An 18,126-nucleotide genomic window follows, 5' to 3' on the forward strand; every position below is an offset into this window, starting at 1 on the left:
CTTACCTCATCGCCTGCCAATGCTCCACCAGCCCACCGGCGTCGCCGGCCGTTCCGCCCCCACAAACCTCGGCCATTCCAACGACCGAGAAGTCTTATTTTTTTTGGCGGCATCATGAATTCCCTAAACGACCAACCATCAATAAAATATGGTACCCACTTTAACGTTGGGGAGAGATGTGGTTTTGTAGCTACACCAGTTATCTAAACCATCCATTTTCCATCAAAATTTGTACGTATAAACCTGTCTATTTTTTGGTTCTCCCAGTTAAGATAATATTTGAACTTGCAACTTGCAGGTCAACTTGGGCAGAATTGTATTTATTTTTGCTGAATAGAAATATATAAAGTGATAAAGCTCAATGAAACTTCTAATTTTATAAATTTCTGATGCATCGAAATATTCGGAAAAGAATTATTCACAGATAGGTATACTTTTCTGGCTTCGAGATGCAAAATTTGAAGGATAAATGTTCTCTTGTTTGGACGAAACAGAAATGAGGGATTTCCATGTAAAAGCAACACATAAAATGGCATTGGGAAATGTAGTATCTAAGCACATAATACAGACTAACAAACAATATTAACAACCGAGAGGCACTGCGGGCGACCTTAGTAAAATCTTTTGGGGATGGTTCATTTGGGGAGTACTTTACACACACACACACACACAGACACACACACACACGCGCGCGCGCGCGCGCGCGCGCACACACACACACACACACACAAGAGGCCCAGGCAAAAAAATCGTACAAGAGGCTACACATTTATCTCTGTCAGTGTCTCACGTGTATATAGGAGTATATAGTACACCACAGACCTAGCAGCAACAAACACACCAGCTGGCCGCATTCACAATTGATCACCACTACCGCGGCTCATCCTCCTCTCGTCCCATTAGCTGAGAATCATCCTGACAAAGTGCCCATGTCGTTGAGCTTCACGGTGCAGCGGAAGGCGGTAGAGCTGGTGATGCCGGCGGGGCCGACACCGCGGGAGCTGAAGCGGCTCTCGGACATTGACGACCAGGACGGCCTACGGTTCCACATCCCCGTCATCCAGTTTTACCGGCACGACGCGTCCATGTTCGGCAAGGACCCTGCAGCGGTGGTCCGGGATGCCGTGGCCAAGGCGCTCATGCACTACTACCCGTTTGCCGGCCGTCTAAGGGAGCTCGAGGGTCGCAAGCTTGCTGTCGACTGCACCGGTGAGGGTGTGCTGTTCATCGAGGCCAACGCAGACGTAAGTTTGAAGCACTTCGGTGACGCCTTGCAGCCGCCCTTCCCAGGACTTGAGGACCTCATCTTCGACGTCCCTGGCTCGTCAGAAGTCCTCGGCACCCCACTTCTCCTCTTTCAGGTAAATTTAACTTTCTATAATGTTAAAAATCTGACGTCAGACTTTTAACTATGGAAAATCGAACATCTATTCTTTTGCAATTTAAGTTGATCCGAGGATGACACATTTAGTTTGCAAGCACGGCAATTTGGTGGCAATAGAATAAACGCATGGATGGATTTTTCACGTTTGGCAACTAAACTGAATTGACATCTTGGGCAAACATAAACGCCATAAAAACGTTAAATATGCCATATGGTAAAAATATGACGTCGGATTTGTGGTTGAGTCGAAATTTTCATAAGCACACCACATGTTTACGTGACCAATATGTATTGTGGCACCAGCTAACCGTACGTGGCACATGCAGGTGACACGGCTAGCGTGCGGAGGCTTCATCCTAGCAGTGCGGATGATGCACACGATGGCGGACGCGCCGGGGATGGTGCAGTTCCTGGCTGCCGTGGCTGAGCTGGCACGGGGCGCCACGGTGCCATGCCGGTGTGGGGGCGTCGTCGCAGGCGCCTCCTCAAGCCTGTGTTTGATGGTGTTGATGTCGTCATCATCGCTGCTGCCGCAGCACCGTGAGGATGCCGTCGTCGTCGTCACCGCCGCAGCCCCGTGTCGATGTCGATCTCGTCGTCATCGTCGCCGTCACAGCCCCATGTCGATATCATCGCCGTCGCCGCCGCAGCTTCATGTCCATGTGTTCCCTACTAGGAACTCACAAATCCTGGAATTAAACAATGAACCAAGACAGTGCTAGGCATGACTACAAGTGAAAGGAGATAAGGAATTCCAAGGCAGTACGAAATCTTATTATAGATTCTGAATACAAGCTTTTGAGGCAAATTGCAACAAGCAAAGGTTGTGCACCAAGTAGAAATAATTCCCAGGTCATTCGCAAGCAAGCAAGCAAGCAAGAAGGCATCAGCAACAGCAGATTTATTACCAACATTGTACCCTTTACTGTCAGGTCATTTCAATTTAACTCTTGGTTGAAGATGTATTATTGCTGTAGTACCAGTAATCATCAGCAGTAACAACACTTGCTGTGTCAATCAATAAGCATCAGAACCAACAATGATCTATCTAGCTACACAATGGTACTAGTATTACGGTCTATTTGACTAGCAGAAAAACAGAGTTGGTCTAAAACTGAACAGAGGCGAGTTTGTAGGTACCTGGGTTTGGCTGTGGACGCCGAATTCAGGGCCGAGGTCTTCCTGAAGGCTATAGATAATTAATACACTGTAATTTGCATAGGATAAATTACAAAATGAAAATTACACTACAATTTGGCGTACACATTTACTGAACTTCTTTAGAATGGGGTGTACACATTTACTGAAAACAGACTTCTTTAGAATGGGGCAAAACAGAGACTTGCACCTTCACTTCTTCAATGTCACTTTGATCCTAATTTGCAAAACAAGACTGCTGACACAGTTCTTATATTTCTGTCATATCTAATTACACATTTCCGGTATAGCCATCGGCCATGGGCAACCTAAGATAACCCCAAACCTAGACCTATATTGCCAAGCGCTAACCAATTAATGTATTACATAATGAGTTATGTCAGAGGGAGGCTAGCTTGTACGTGTGAACTGCTGTACACTGATGGTCGATCAATAGTTTTTATAAATTATATTAGATGAGGTAAGAATGTTTCCTATTCAGAATGGCTAACACATACAGTACTAAGTGATTATGCATTACAGTAATCTGTGATTATGCATGTCAGTACCTTGAAAGCCCCAGCATAGAATTCATTCCCAAGCATGTCCTGAACCATCCCCCGGAACTGAATGAGGGTGTTGGGTTTGATCAATCCGAGATTTGATGCATCCAACAATGGAACCTGGAAAGGACAACACAGTGTAAGAAATCTCATTTCACCTAGTGAAATACAGTTTGAAATCTCCTAGCAGTCCAGTAGGATCTAATACATACGAAAATAAAACCATTCTCCCAACCATAAATCCGTAAATGCATTTGCTCTCAAGCATTCTTCTACCTTCTAGTATTTCATTTTGATACTAATCACTTCCCCCCAGTTACAGTGCGGAGTGCGGACTGTGTACATAAGATTATCAAATTTTGATAATTTATCTATGATGACGCCAATCAATCTATAACCTTATAGCCTGATACATAGGAAACTGGCAGACGCCAACCGGACCGCGAGTGGATAACCTAATCTCGTGCAGCATGCTAGCACACGACAGGGAAATGAAGCCAAGAACAGAAACAGGTGGTGCCACGGATTAAGCTCATTATGTATTACTTCATGCATTCATGGTTATTCATCTCTATTTTCCAGCAGATAAGTAAAACTAAGTACTAAACTGTAAAACATAATCTTACGATTATAGCAGCTCCAGGCTATAGGATGAGTTAAAATTCCCAATACATCTCAAGTGAGCCGATACTAGAGTCCCTGGCAGAGGACACAACAATCGTGTATATTACACTGACAGCTAACTTTAAGATCATCCTTTTGCGTCGGTCAATTTTCCCCCCTCTTCACAACAGATCAACCTAGACAAGTGAATCGCTAGAACTAGACCAAGATCCACATACAACAGTGCCAAGCCAGATCCACAAACCCTAGGATTCATTCCGTAGCCAGGCAAATCAGAACGGAAATGTGTCACAAATTTAACAGGACAGCACCCGAAATGCTTCGATCTAACCAATCACGGCACACGAGAACTGCAATCGCTCAGCGTGCTGGGAAGGAGGAGGAGGCTCTCACAGTGTGGCGGGCCGGTGTGGAGGTGCTGCCGCACGTCCCCGGCGGCGTCGAGCTGGCTTCGCGCGCGGCAGCCCCGTCGGCGGCGGCAGGCGGCGAGGCCGTGCGGGTCCTAGGGCGCGTTGGCGAGCGGATCCGGGCCGGGGTCCGCCGTGTCAGAGAGGCGGGGCGCGCGGGCGCAGCGGGCGGTGAAGAGTTCGGAGGCGCTCGTCATGGCGGGCCGTGCCAGATGCGAGTGCCATGATTTGGATTTGGAAGCGGGAGGGGGAGGCTGCTGGTAGAGGGGATCTCGTCTGGATCGGGGGTGGGTGGTGTGGGAGAGTGGAGTGGGACGATTGGTGCGATAGTGGTAGCGCGGCCTGTCCCACGGCGCTACAGCTATCTATCTACTGGTAGCGCAGGTTTTACTCCGCGCGCTACTATTAATGTCTGTTGGGAGGACATGGTGTAAATCATTTAGTAGTAGTGGGGGTTTTCAGTGCCCGCGCTAGTACTATTCCGTATCAGTAGCGCATTTTTTTGCCGGCGCTACTACTAATTAGCAGTAGCGTGGGCCAAATAACCCACGCTAGTACTAAGTGTCTGTCTATAAGCGTTTTCCTAATAGTGATATGAGGAGAATAGTAGTGCAGATATGTTGCTAAAAATCCTTTAAACCCAGTGGGGAAAATAATAAGGAGAAAATGATGCAACATATAATGATTACTGTTGCTTGATAACTCACATGAAAAAAACCTTTGAAGAAGGAGAAAACCAATCGATGAGTCTACAGAACAATTAATATGTCTTGAGTACTTTCTTTAAAAACCTCGATAGGTAAAATAGAAAGTATGACATATGATCTTTGAGAAGGTATTGCCTCATTAAAAACCATGATGAGAAACTTTGAGAGAAAACGCATAAGGGAAAAGAGTGCGATTTGATATGCCATTGAATACTCCTTTAAAACCCAGTGTGAAAAATATAAGGAGAAATAATATGACATATACAGGCACATGTGATCTGTGCGCGGCTCTATGATCTTGGGTTCGGCCTGCGAGGGCACTTTCTCAGCAGCTGTGGCGCCCGCCCGGGGCATTAACATGATGGGGTTGCCGGGGTGCGCATACCCCCTTCTTCCTCCGCACGGGCATCATCTCCAAGAGCTACCAACGTGTTGGGCCCGAACAACAACGGCCATTACCTGGCTGCGAAGGTGCTGCCGCACGTGACAGCCTGACAGGGCTCGTGGACGACATGCTCGGTAACAATCACGTGGATCACCGTCGATAGCGTCACAGCGTAGTCGCGGCTCAAACCGAGAGTGGTGCAGGTACAGACAACCCACTTTAGCGCCATTGCTTCCAGTACTCCAGATCGCGCTCTGCTCGGGACCGATTACCATGATATTGTATTGACCTGGCAGAGGTATTTAAGAGACGGGAAAGAACTCGGGCGTGAGATTTTGCATACCAACTCGGACGGACGGACGGACGTGTTGGGGATCGGCTTCTCTCAAACCAAACAATGAACAAAAGAAACGACAATCTAAAATGAATGCATAGGTTTTTGTTGTTGTTGAGAAGAATGAATGCACAAACTACATGGTGTCCCATAGGGGCACATCAACGCACAAACTACATGGCCCAGGTCCATCGTGTAGGAAACTTTTGCGTAACAATAAAGGAAACTTCATCAAAGCCGGACGAAATCAAGAATATCGTCTTGCTTTACTACTATTAGCAAATATGCCCGTGCTTACAAAGGGAGGGATAATTTGAAACCGAAACATTTCTTGAAATTAACTAACATTTTTCGAAAACATTAACCTTCCATGAAATCACGAATTTTTTCTTTAATTTATGTTTTTCATTGAAACAGGAACATGTTTTAACATTTGGAACAATTTTAGAAAATGTGTTTTTCAAACGCGAACATTAATTTCAATTTCTGAACATTTCTGTAAAACAAGAATATTTTGTTGAATCTTGAACATTTTTTAATACGTAACTTTTTTTGAAAAGCTCGAACAAATTTGGAAAAAAATATACTATTCCTAATTTTGCACAACTTTTGGAACGAGGAAAATAAAATAAAATTCCAAAAAAAAGAATTTAAAACAATATTTGTTTCAAAATTCTGAAAGTTTTTGAAAGTTTGACCAAAATGGAAATTCTGAAAATACTGAATGTACAGGAAAAGTGAAAAACAAGTTTAAAAGGAAAAGGGAATATATAAAATACAGAAATAATAACAAAATGGGCCGGCCTAGTCTTGGGTGCCATGTGCAAAGCCTTGACTAATATGCGGCACCGTGTGACAAATATGGTTTTCCCGACTACCTGGGCAGTAAATTAAGTGGGTTTGCTTCGCTCAGCCAAGAGCACGCGTGGCCCATATACGAAATTTGGGTGAAACCATTATTCTTTGTCTAAAAAAAGCATTATTCTTTTCTAACAGACAGGCGCACAAAAATTTAGTACCACTCGAATAAAAAAATAACTTTTCAGCGGTGATTAGATGAATTTTTTTGCTGCACTTTTTTGTCTCCAATTTGTTTGTGCGCCATTTTTTAAGGTTTCACTCTAAATAGAATTTTAAAAAGGTTAAGAGGTAAGAATAACATTATATTCGAATTCTACAAATTTTTCAAATCAAATTTCATATATAACATGTTAAAATTGGGGTCATGGTTTAAAAGATATTGATATTTCAAAAAAATATTTGTTGTACGTAGACTACGTGTTAATTAGTATAGAAGACATGGTGTTTTCTGTAAAACACAAAAAAGATTCAATTTATCACATAAAAAGAACTGCAGGTTGATTACCTGAAAGTTTAGGGGGTTTATGTAAAAATACAAAAAAGATTCAATTTATACGTAGACTACTCAGCATCGCTCATCGCTCACACCATTTGTTCTTGTCTGCAATATATATGTATGTAATACTTTGTTGAAGATCCTTTCGGAGCCACAACTAAGTCACTCGAAGGTGTTCATAGGAGGTAAGGTGTGCGTGTGTGTATTCATAGGGGTGAGTGTATATACATATGTGTGACCGTATAAGCATCTACGTCTGTACTGTGTTAAAAAAAATCTCAGATATCAATATCTAAAATTTACGGCCAATATAATTTAATCTATGTAGACGAATGTAATGCCTTGTTTGCCTCTTGCTAAAATTTACGGCCAATATTATAACAGATAGATAGATTAACATCACAATAAAGATGGTTGCGCTCATCGCTCGGTATTGAGTCCGGATATTATCCTACTTTTCGTAAAAGAAAAGGAGATTAACATCATAATTTGCAACGATTTATTAAAAAACATTTTATAGTAGTTTGGCTAACTTTTCTGTTGTATTTGGTCATTGCGCCATTGACGCAACGAATCATCTAGCAAGATCGGTATCCCAGGACGTTCCACCATAGGGAAGACAGAGATTGACACTTCTCCCTGCGCATACGTTCTTGTTTGTACAGCTCCAACGCCTCGTCCATGACTTCCTTTCGTGATAACATCCGTGATCTTGTCTCCAACGAAGGATGAGTGCCGATGTAGTCCATTAATTTCGTGTCTCCGATGATCTCTCCAATCTTCTTGCGGAATTCAGGGGCTACGCGTGGATCAAAACCAGCAGCGGCCATTATCATCAATCCGATGTGATCCGCCTCCAATTCGGCCCTAGAATGTATATACAGGTAAAACACACAAGAGATAAGATATACAGCCTCAACAATAAAATATTCGCAAAAAAAATAGAGCACCTAGTATTTGGTAAACCAACATGTTCCAATTTCCATACAGAATGCTATTTTTTTTAAGAGAGAATGCAATTATAATTTCAAGAGCAATGTAATTAATTATTAAATCAATGTACCTTCGTGAGAAGGGCATTAGTTTGTAGAACGGAATTGACCCCAACAACTCCATGCTATGCCTTGCAACAACATGTGCGGCCTGCAAAAAAATGGCGTTAATGACTGTCCCACTTGAAAACAACCAAACATCCGTCTGCAAATGCACCGATACTCCAATAAGGAAAACCTACCTCATGACCAATAACGGTGGCAATCTCGGCATCGGTCTTCAAATGCTTGAGGTATCCAGTGTGGATTACAATCTTCCCGCCCTTCAAGCAGAAAGCGTTTACTTTGTCATCTTCCACAACCATCACTTCCCAGTTAAGGTTATTGAGGTGCCCCGTCTGTGGCCGCACCACCACCTTCCCCTGCTTAACATCATCATCATGGATGCCGTTGTTGGGGAAGAGGCGGTGGACTCCGTGGATGATGTCTGAGGCGATGCGGCGGACGAGGACAGTCCTTGGGTCAGACGGGCCAAGGATGTCTTTGCCGCGCTTCTGCTTCCAATCGTTGAAGTCTTCGTCGCCAAACTCGCGCTCCTCTGACGAGGTCAGGAGGACACGATGGGCCCGGTTGGTGTAGGGAACGGTCTCTTTTTGGCATATCGCGGCAAAAAAACTGAACTTGACAGCGTAGGGCAGGACAACCACCGCAGCGGCCACCTTCCACGGGTTCGGGTACCACCGCGGTCGGCTCCATGAGACGACTCCCGGCAGTAACGGCGCGTGGCCCATATGGGAGGCGGCCGGCATGGCTTGGCGGAGAAAGAGCCGTCGGATTGATCCAGTGACATTGGAATTCGATCGAGGACCCGGCAGTGGCTGGGCAGGGTTGAAGTGGCGTCGGACGATCTGGAGCCTGGAGAAAACTAAACGCGCCTTCCTCACGCAATTCATGCTGGCGGTTTCTTGCGTATGCAGCGGAGGCGTCTGATTGATGGAGGGTTACGACGGGGGCTAACTTTTAAGTGCACAGCGCTTCATGAGAGTAGTACGAAGTAGACTCGGGTTCAATATTATAAGACGGTGTCCGAGACGGACTGCGTAGCTTTGGCTCGAGTTTAAGACGGACTGCGTGACTGCTCATCAACACTACTCCTGCTTCGTCCACGTCCCGGTTAGCTAGGATTATCCATCGGGTGATCCTTTTGAAGCCAGGAGACTGACTGATCCGTTGGCCGTGTAAACGCATGTCGTTGAGCCAGGGGACCATCAGGTGTTCGTTCGATCAGGAGCTCACATGCAGACTTAGGTGGAGTGGGAGGCACTCATCACACATGAAAGACTTAGGTGGATTGCAAGGCGTCGGGCAAACCTTATTGTAATAAACAGTCGTGAAATCGTCGTTCTAAGGCCTCATACATTAGAACAGCAACCGCCGTCGATGAAGAGAAGTGTAAATCGAAAGGATCCAATCTCTAGACACACAAGCACAGACAAACAATGTCAAGATCCATGTGGATCCACTGATGACAAACGCCGTCCGAATCCCGCGAGATCCGCCGAAATCAAACCTCCGCACGCCGTTCCACGATGCTAGAAACATCACCGGGATAGGGACAAGGCAAGGAGAATCTTATTCCATCTTCATCGCCCCTTCGACTCTCTGAGCATCACACAAACCCTAACAAAACTCAAAAGAGTATGAAAAAACGAATCTCTCCTGCTGGCAAGGGACGGGATCCACCACGCCTCCATGTCCGTAAGACCACAGGAGACGAGGTAGACCGACGGTGGCACCGGCAGGAGGCACAAGAAATCCTAGCCAAAACCCAAGATTATATATAAAGATAAAAAAACCAACAAAAATATAGCCGTACAGATATCCTATGCGTATGCTCTTTTTTCATGGTAATATATGTCTCATTAATAAAATGAAGATTCAGTTACAAGCCATGTAAACATCGATATTACCGGACTGAAAAGGTAGAATAATCCTACGCAAAAACCAACGACTATTCCTCTCCACCATGGAAAAGGATACATATCACCTCTTCACTCGTGTTCGACGCGGCTCCATCGCTGATCTAAAGCTTTATGGACCTCTAAAGTAGTTTGCTTGAAGCAAAAAAACGTTGTGATTGGAAGAATCATACCAAGGCAACGTGTCGCCGGACACGCCATCGAACTCCAGAACTAACACCTCCGCACGACTATGACATCGGAGGAGGAAATCAGAACTGCCAGCTTCAAACCACGAACCCGTCACAGGATGCACCTTCTTCTAGCTGTCACCTACGTACACAAATGTCTGCGCGTACTCCCAAATGACAAAACCTACCTGATATCAGAGACAACACCGCAACAACAAGAATAGAGCAGGTGGAGAGACACACCTGAAGGGGTCGCCGCCGCCGCCTCTCTACCTCGCCGCCATGAAGGACACCGTCGGTGTGGGAGTGGAGCTGAGGCAGACTTATTCGACCAGGCGCCGCTTCCACCAACCCAACAGTGCACCACGACCTACAAAACGAAACCCTATCTACAGAGCAGAGGAACGGGGTCCCCCCTGTAGGAGATATGCCCTAGAGGCAATAATAAATGATATTATTTATCTCCATGTTCATAATTATATTTATGATCCATGCAATAACTGCTATGGTTCTCGAGTCTGCAATAAAACGAGGCTCGGAGGAAGACTGATATGCACGTGTGGAATAATAAACGGTAAGAAGTATTCTTAGTCCGGCCTCTAAGACTAGCTCAAGTGTTGCATGATGGTTCTGTTTTCCTGATCATGGGCATGTCTATGCCAACAACATTGAGGGCACAATGTTAAGAGAACATTTGTGTTGAATCGACCCGGATTGATGTTATGCTATGAGATTCATCCGTCACAAGTTAACGGTACATAACACAGAGATGGTTAACGTTTGCATGATTTCTTAGACCATGAGATTATCGATTTTCTTCATGCTTGCTTCATGAACTTTGGGGTTTGTTAAACGTCATCCGTAAATGGGTGCTTATTACTGCGGCATACGGGTTCATGGAAAAGTATGTCAAGTAACTTGTTAGCTCAAGATTGGGATTTGCTCCTCCGATGGTGGAAAGATATCTCTGGGCCCTCTCGGTGTTACGGTATCCATCATCTTCTGGCCAGACACTTTGTGATTTGATCACGGGGATGCCGAAACACGGGAACGAGAAAAGAGAACAATACCGGTAACGAGGTAACTGGCATAGTGGACAAGTTGTTGATCCACGGGGATGCCAACATGTCTCACCTCGGGTATTTGAAACATATCACGAAGCAACAGGAATAGCACACGGCAACTGGAGGTTCGCTCGAATATTCATTCGTGTGGGTATAGGGGTCAATATCGGTGTCCACGGCTCCGATGTTGATCATTGATCGGAAAGTGTTCTGGTCATGACTATGCTTCACCGAACCTATAGGGTCACACACTTAAGGGTCACCTATCTGCTGAATTCTAGCAGGGAGTTTGAGAGAAAATCACCGAAAAAGTTTCGAACACCGAAATGTTTCGGACAGCGGAAAAGTTCCACAGAGAGAGGTCATCGGATGAGTTTCAGTGAAACCGAAAAGTTGTTTCGGGATATACTATTAAGTCAAATTGGTTTCGGCACATGCCCGATAATTCTTGGAGGGGGCCAGAGTCATTCTGAAAACTTTCTGGAATTGTTCCGGAGCAGTCGGTACCGGTTTGGTTGCTTTTCGCAGATGAAATTCTCTAATCTAAATTGTTTTGGAATGAATCCAAAATCTTTTTAGTGGGTAATGGAATTATTCTAAGACCCACAGAAATATTTTCGGATTTAATGGACGCGAAAAATTGTCTTCATGAATAGTGAAAACACATTCTTGTTTGCTTTTCGCAGATGGAATTCACTAAACCGAAATTGGTTCCGAACGCGATGAAAATTATTTTAGTGGGTATTGGAAATGTTCTGGGACAACATAAATATTTTCAATTCGAACGGACGCTGAAAAATGTCGTCGTTAATAGTGAAAGTGCTTTTTGCTTGGCTTCTTGGAGAAGCCACCTTGAGGGCCTTTTAGTATTATCCTCTTTGGCTTCTTGGAGAAGCCACCCTTGGGCTTGGCATATAAATAGGGGTGGGGGGATGCCTAAAGACACACTCTTGCTCTCATACAAATGCCATGCATGATCTGGCTCTCTCTCTCTCCCTCCCAGCGAAATAGTTTCGTAGAGCCGAAAGGCTGTCTGGGTTCCGGCAGGAACTAGTTCTGGACGGCGAAGCCCTGCCAGATAGATGACACCGTATGTGTGCAACCCCATAGAGAGGTCGTAGTTTCGATCATTTTGCCCGAGGGGATGTTTTGAGAGTGCCTCCCGAAGGGCTGACCAAGTGACGGTCCGAGTTCTGTGAGTCCTCCCGAAGGGCTGTCCAAGTGACCGTCCGAGTTTTGAGGGTCCTCCCGAAGGGCTGTCCGCGACACCGTCTGAGGGACTGTCCGACCGCCTCCCGGAGGGCTGTCCGTGGGGCGGATGAGGGTATACATCCTCGCGGTTGGGAGGTTGTAAATCCTAGCTGCGGGAATCTGCACCGCCGTTCGTCACCGACTCTACTTCCGCTGCGCTACGAGTCGGTAACGAAAAAGATCAAACCATGTATGCAGTCTCCATAGTGGTCCTGGGCTGGTGCGTAGGTCGTAATTTTTTTGTTTTCTGCTGCGTTACCCTACAGTGGCATCATGAGCCGTCTATGCGTAGATGCAGGTTGCGATCTAGAATACATAGAGATGTATGGGTGTTGCACAATATAATTTGTAGTAGATGAGTTCCATTACTGAAAATTATTTGTGTGGGTAGTAGATGAAATCTGTTACCCGATGTTCTTGTTGCTTCCTTGGAATTTGCATATTTCTGATCTTGATAACGACATGGTGGATTTTCAATGTTCTGGCAATCCGCGATCCTGAGTGATCAATGAAGTGCTAACAGTTCGTTGAAATCCACCATAGTTAGAAAGAAAGATGAAGTTTCACAAACAAAAGGGCAACGCAGATATGATCTGTACGGGGGTCATGCGTATGACGAAGTTCAGTATGGGGCTCGAGATTTTATTATCTCGTGTTTCATACACCCCGCAAAATTGATCTAGCGACTTGAATTATCATACTTGACGATGGACGTTGGCAGCTTCGGTTTGTTTCGAAACCTTAGAAAGCCACGAAAAACAAGTTTTTGCATGAACCGATTAGAGGCGTCTAACTTGGTTTTGCAGGAGGGTTTGCATGTGCATGTGATGTGGTATAGAAATGCTCAAAATAATTTCATTATGTTTGAGATGACTATATGATTTAATTAACATGACCTGCATGTCATGATTCGGCATGATGGCTGGAGCCATATGATTGCACTTTAATGACCTGCATGTCAACCTTAAGTAATGCATTTATTTTATCCGCTATGGAGATAGCGATATTATCTGGTGCGTCGACAAGGTGGTGGAAATCTTCGCGAAGGTGAACACCGACGCGAATGCCGAAGACGAAGAAATACTTGACTTCTCCGTCAAAAGAGGCTATACCATATCATGCTATTATGAATTGCCTGAGATGTTTATCCCTCTTGATGCAGCCTTCTTGATTGCGGGGTAGTCGCTTTTATTAGGGTGATCTCTCAAAAAAATATCAAGTAGTTTGTGTTCTCCCAAGTGTAGCACAGTCACGGTGTTGGGGAACGTTGTAGAAAACAAAAATTTTCCTACGGTTTCACCAAGATCCATCTAGGAGTTCATCTAGCAACGAGTGATTAGATGCATCTACATACCTTGTAGATCGCGAGCGGAAGCGTTCAAAGAACGGGGATGATGTAGTGGAACACGACGTGATTCAAATCACCGATGATCTTAGCACCGAACGGACGGTACCTCCGCGTTCAACACACGTACAGAACGGATGACGTTTCCTCCTTTCTTGATCCAGCAAGGGGGGAAGAGAGGTTGATGAAGATCCAGCAACACGACGGCGTGGTGGTGGATGCAGGGCGTCACAGTAGCAGGGTTTCGCCTATACTGCGAGAGAGAGACGTAACGGGGAGAGAGGAAGCACCAAAGGCTGAGGTATGAAATCCCTCCTCTCCCCCACTATATATAGGAGGGCCAAGGGGGGGTGGTGCGCAGCCTAGGAGATCCAATCTCCTAGGTGCGGCGGCCAGGGGAGGGTTTCCCTCCCCCCCAAGGCACCTCGGGGTGCCTTCCACCACTTGGACTCCTCCATGGTGGAAACCCTAGGCGCATGGGCCTAGTAGGGCTGGTGCCCTTGGCCCATGTAGGCCAAGGCGCACCCCTACAGCCCATGTGGCCCCCCGGGACAGGTGGCCCCACCCGGTGGGCCCACGGGACCCCTCCGGTGGTCCCGGTACAATACCGATAACCCCGAAACTTGTCCCGATGGCCGAAACAGCACTTCCTATATATATATAATTCTTTACCTCCGCACCATTCCGGAACTCCTCGTGACGTCCGGGATCTCATCCGGGACTCCGAACAACATTCGGATTACTGCATATACATATCTTCATAACCCTAGCGTCACCGAACCTTAAGTGTGTAGACCCTACGGGTTCGGGAGACAAGCAGACATGACCGAGACGACTCTCCGGTCAATAACCAACAGCGGGATCTGGATACCCATGATGGCTCCCACATGCTCCACGATGATCTCATCGGATGAACCACGATGTCGAGGATTAATCAACCCCGTATACAATTCCCTTTGTCAATCGGTATGTTACTTGCCCGAGACTCGATCGTCGGTATCCCAATACCTTGTTCAATCTCGTTACCGGCAAGTCACTTTACTCGTACCGTAATGCATGATCCCGTGACCAACCACTTGGTCACCTTGAGCTCATAATGATGATGCATTACCGAGTGGGCCCAGTGATACCTCTCCGTTATATGGAGTGACAAATCCCAGTCTCGATGCGTGTCAACCCAACAGACACTTTCGGAGATACCTGTAACGCACCTTTATAGTCACCCAGTTACGTTGTGACGTTTGATACACCCAAAGCACTCCTACGGTATCCGGGAGTTACACGATCTCATGGTCAAAGGAAAAGATACTTGACATTGGAAAAGCTCTAGCAAACGAACTACACGATCTTTGTGCCATGCTTAGGATTGGGTCTTGTCCATCACATCATTCTCCTAATGATGTGATCCCGTTATCAATGACATCCAATGTCCATAGCCAGGAAACCATGACTATCTGTTGATCAACGAGCTAGTGAACTAGAGGCTTACTAGGGACATATTATGGTCTATGTATTCACACGTGTATTACGATTTCCGGATAATACAGTTATAGCATGAATAAAGACAATTATCATGAACAAAGAAATATAATAATAATGCTTTTATTATTGCCTCTAGGGCATATTTCCAACACACGGCACCTAACTTTTCGGGGTATCGCAGGATCTCCCTAGATACGAACGATTAGGGATGTGTGAGGCGGGTGAGTTGAGACCTCACAGCAAGATCACTTGCTTGTCTTGACGTTCTGGAAGGATCTCCCTGAGCTTGGAACACGCCCATCGAAAGATGAACAAGAGTCACATAGACATATGATCGGCAAGTTTGCCTACCGATTGAATTTCGCGCCATCAGTGTTCATCTCGTTCAATGGCGTTGAATGGATATGCGGGTCTTGTGTCACTCATAATCAATTTTGAGAGATATTGATTTGAGTGGGAGCGCACTGTTGAATTAGCATGTTTAATTCTCAGTGCAGTTAATTATGAACAGTGTCTAATTGTTTTTTGCAAAATAGTTGTAGAATAATGGCTCGCGTTTCCATCTTCCCTGTTAAAATTGAATAGCTGTTAAATATCTGGTTAAAACTTTATGATTGGTAACGTAATGTGAGGATTGTCCTCAAAAGTGCCGAGAAGGACTTTGTCCTATCGCATGCTTTCCGTATACTCCCGCTAAATGCAATGGACGATGAGACTCTCGTCCTTCGATCCAAAAGCTAGAATTCCATTACGGTCAAGTGCAATATGTTTGCTTCCATGAAACCCGAACTTCGAAAGTTTTGGGATAGTTATGTGATATGCATGGAACTGAAAATTAATTTTCAGATACAAACAAAGGTTGAAAGATATGAAATATCCAAAGCAATGTTTGTTTGAAAATTCTTAGTAAAGTGTTTACTATGCATTAGACTGATAAGAGAGGGATCCAGAAGAACGCCTGTCATATGATGAAAGGTGAATAAAACAACAACTTAAGGAGAAAGGAAGTGTCCAAAGGGTGTCTTTTGTTGGGTGCTTCTTTTGCGAGTAGGAAATACTAAAAGTTAAACTATTAGAAGTATAAAGGCAGAAAGAAAGATGACTAGAATATGCAGCTCATGTATGGATGTCATACAAGTTTTTGATGTATAGAAGGCTGGTCAAAGATATAGTTCTTGGGAGTTATGGTTAAACATGTTAAACACTAATTCTAGGGTATTGTGAGTTAATCACAAAGATACCCGCTCGACTGCATTTTGTTGCAACTCAATGTGAGAACTACTATGGCCTAAAATATTGGCCATGAATGAGGTTCTAATACATGCTGGGAACATAGTAAAAGTTACTATACCTTCCATCGGTGTATTACCTATGTATTTTCTTTCATAATTCATTTTAGAGTTTCTCACACTCTAGCCCTTTGCATATGGTATCTTGCAAGAAGGTTGTTCATAAGAGAACTTTTGATGTTCAGTATTATGAATAAACATAAGGGTCATACTTTCATTATGAATGAGATGTATGTTATGAATAATGATATTAATATATTACCTCTATGTTTACTTTCGTAATTCATTTTAGAGTTTCTTACACTCTAGCCCATTGCACAATATTTATTGCAAAAGGGTTGTTCATAAAAGAACAATTGTTGTTCAGTATTATGAATAACATGAAGGTCCATACTTCCATCCAAGATTGGATGTATGTTATGAATATTGATGGTAAAATGATACATCCATAACACTGACGCTAAATGTCACAAAACTATGAGAATACCACACATGTGTGGCACTGCATTTGGTCACATTGGAGAAACCCGCATGGAAAAATTCCATTATGATGGATTTTGAAGTCGTTTGATTTTGAATCATCTGGCACATGCAACTTTTCTCCGAAATGTGAAGTGACTGAAATACGGTTCAAAAGCCATAAGGAACAAGCAACGAACTTATTGGTGATCATACATTTTGATGTCTGTAGTTCAATAAATGTTGTTGCAAGTAGTGGATTTATATATTTTCAGAAATGACTCAAGTAGATGTAACGCCCCAGATATACTTTCCATATTTGTATCCAACTGTTGCCGTTTCCGGTGTTAAGTTATATTTATTTCTCGGGTTCGGGTTTTTGTCTTCGTGTGTTGTTTTCGTTTTCATGCATCTCATATCATGTCATCACGTGCATTGCATTTGCATACATGTTCATCTCATGCATTCGAGCATTTTCCCCGTTGTCCGTTTTGCATTCCGGCGCTTCGTTCTCCTCCGGTGGCCATTTCTAGCTTTCTTTCGTGTGTGGGGATCAAACATTTCCGGATTGGACCGAGACTTGTCATGCGGCCTTGGTTTACTACCGGTAGACCGCCTGTCAAGTTTCGTATCATTTGGACTTCGTTTGATACTCCAACGGTTAACCGAGGGACCGAAAAGGCCTCGTGTGTGTTGCAGCCCAACACCCCTCCAATTTGGCCCAAAACCCACCTAACTCTGCTCCATGTCCTAGAGCATTCGATCACGATCGCGTGGCCGAAAACCGCACCTCATTTGGACTCTCCTAGCTCCACTTATGTCTATTTATACCCCCTCCATTTCGGATCCCGTCTTCCACCTCGAAACCCTAGCAAAAAAAAAACAGCTCCACCGCGCCAACGGACGTGTCCGCCCCGGCCAGACAACGTCCGCCGCCGCCCCGCCTCCGCCACGTGGCCCCGCCCCGTCGCGCCCACATCGCCGCCGCCGGGCCCGCCTGGCCCGCGCGCCGGCCCCCTTCCTCCTCCTCCCGGGCCAGAGGTGGCCGCCGCCACCGACCGCCGCCGCCCGAGGCCACCGGCCTCCGCCGCCGCCCGTAGCTCCGGTGGCCGGAGCCACCACCGCCGCCATCGCCGCCCGCCGCCTCGCTCGGCCCCGCCTCGGGCCCCGCCGCCTCTTCGCCGCGCCGCCGCCGCC

At 45.4% G+C, this 18,126-nt stretch overlaps 1 protein-coding gene and 1 long non-coding RNA gene across 2 annotated transcripts; one reads left to right on the top strand and one right to left on the bottom strand.

The window, feature by feature from the left end:
* The first annotated feature begins 832 nt into the window (after nt 1–832).
* LOC125515739 (benzyl alcohol O-benzoyltransferase-like) lies at nt 833–2,506 on the top strand. Its single transcript, XM_048681246.1, has 2 exons — nt 833–1,361; nt 1,711–2,506. Exons 1-2 carry the CDS (start codon nt 930–932, stop codon nt 2,104–2,106), a joined length of 828 nt encoding a protein of 275 aa, XP_048537203.1. The 5' UTR covers nt 833–929; the 3' UTR covers nt 2,107–2,506.
* LOC125515740 lies at nt 1,987–4,430 on the bottom strand. Its single transcript, XR_007287106.1, has 4 exons — nt 4,102–4,430; nt 3,091–3,204; nt 2,525–2,566; nt 1,987–2,073 (listed from the first exon to the last, which is right to left on the bottom strand). It is a non-coding gene; the product is annotated as an uncharacterized LOC125515740 (long non-coding RNA).
* Nucleotides 4,431–18,126: the final 13,696 nt, after the last annotated feature.

The sequence above is a fragment of the Triticum urartu genome, chromosome 6, assembly GCF_003073215.2.
Source record: "Triticum urartu cultivar G1812 chromosome 6, Tu2.1, whole genome shotgun sequence".
NCBI lineage: Eukaryota > Viridiplantae > Streptophyta > Magnoliopsida > Poales > Poaceae > Triticum > Triticum urartu.

Coding starts and splice junctions, on each gene's coding strand:
- LOC125515739 (XM_048681246.1), top strand. CDS start 930: ATGTCGTTGAGCTTCACGGTGCAGCGGAAGGCGGTAGAGCTGGTGATG. Junction 1,362..1,710: donor CCCCACTTCTCCTCTTTCAG/GTAAATTTAACT, acceptor TGGCACATGCAG/GTGACACGGCTAGCGTGCGG.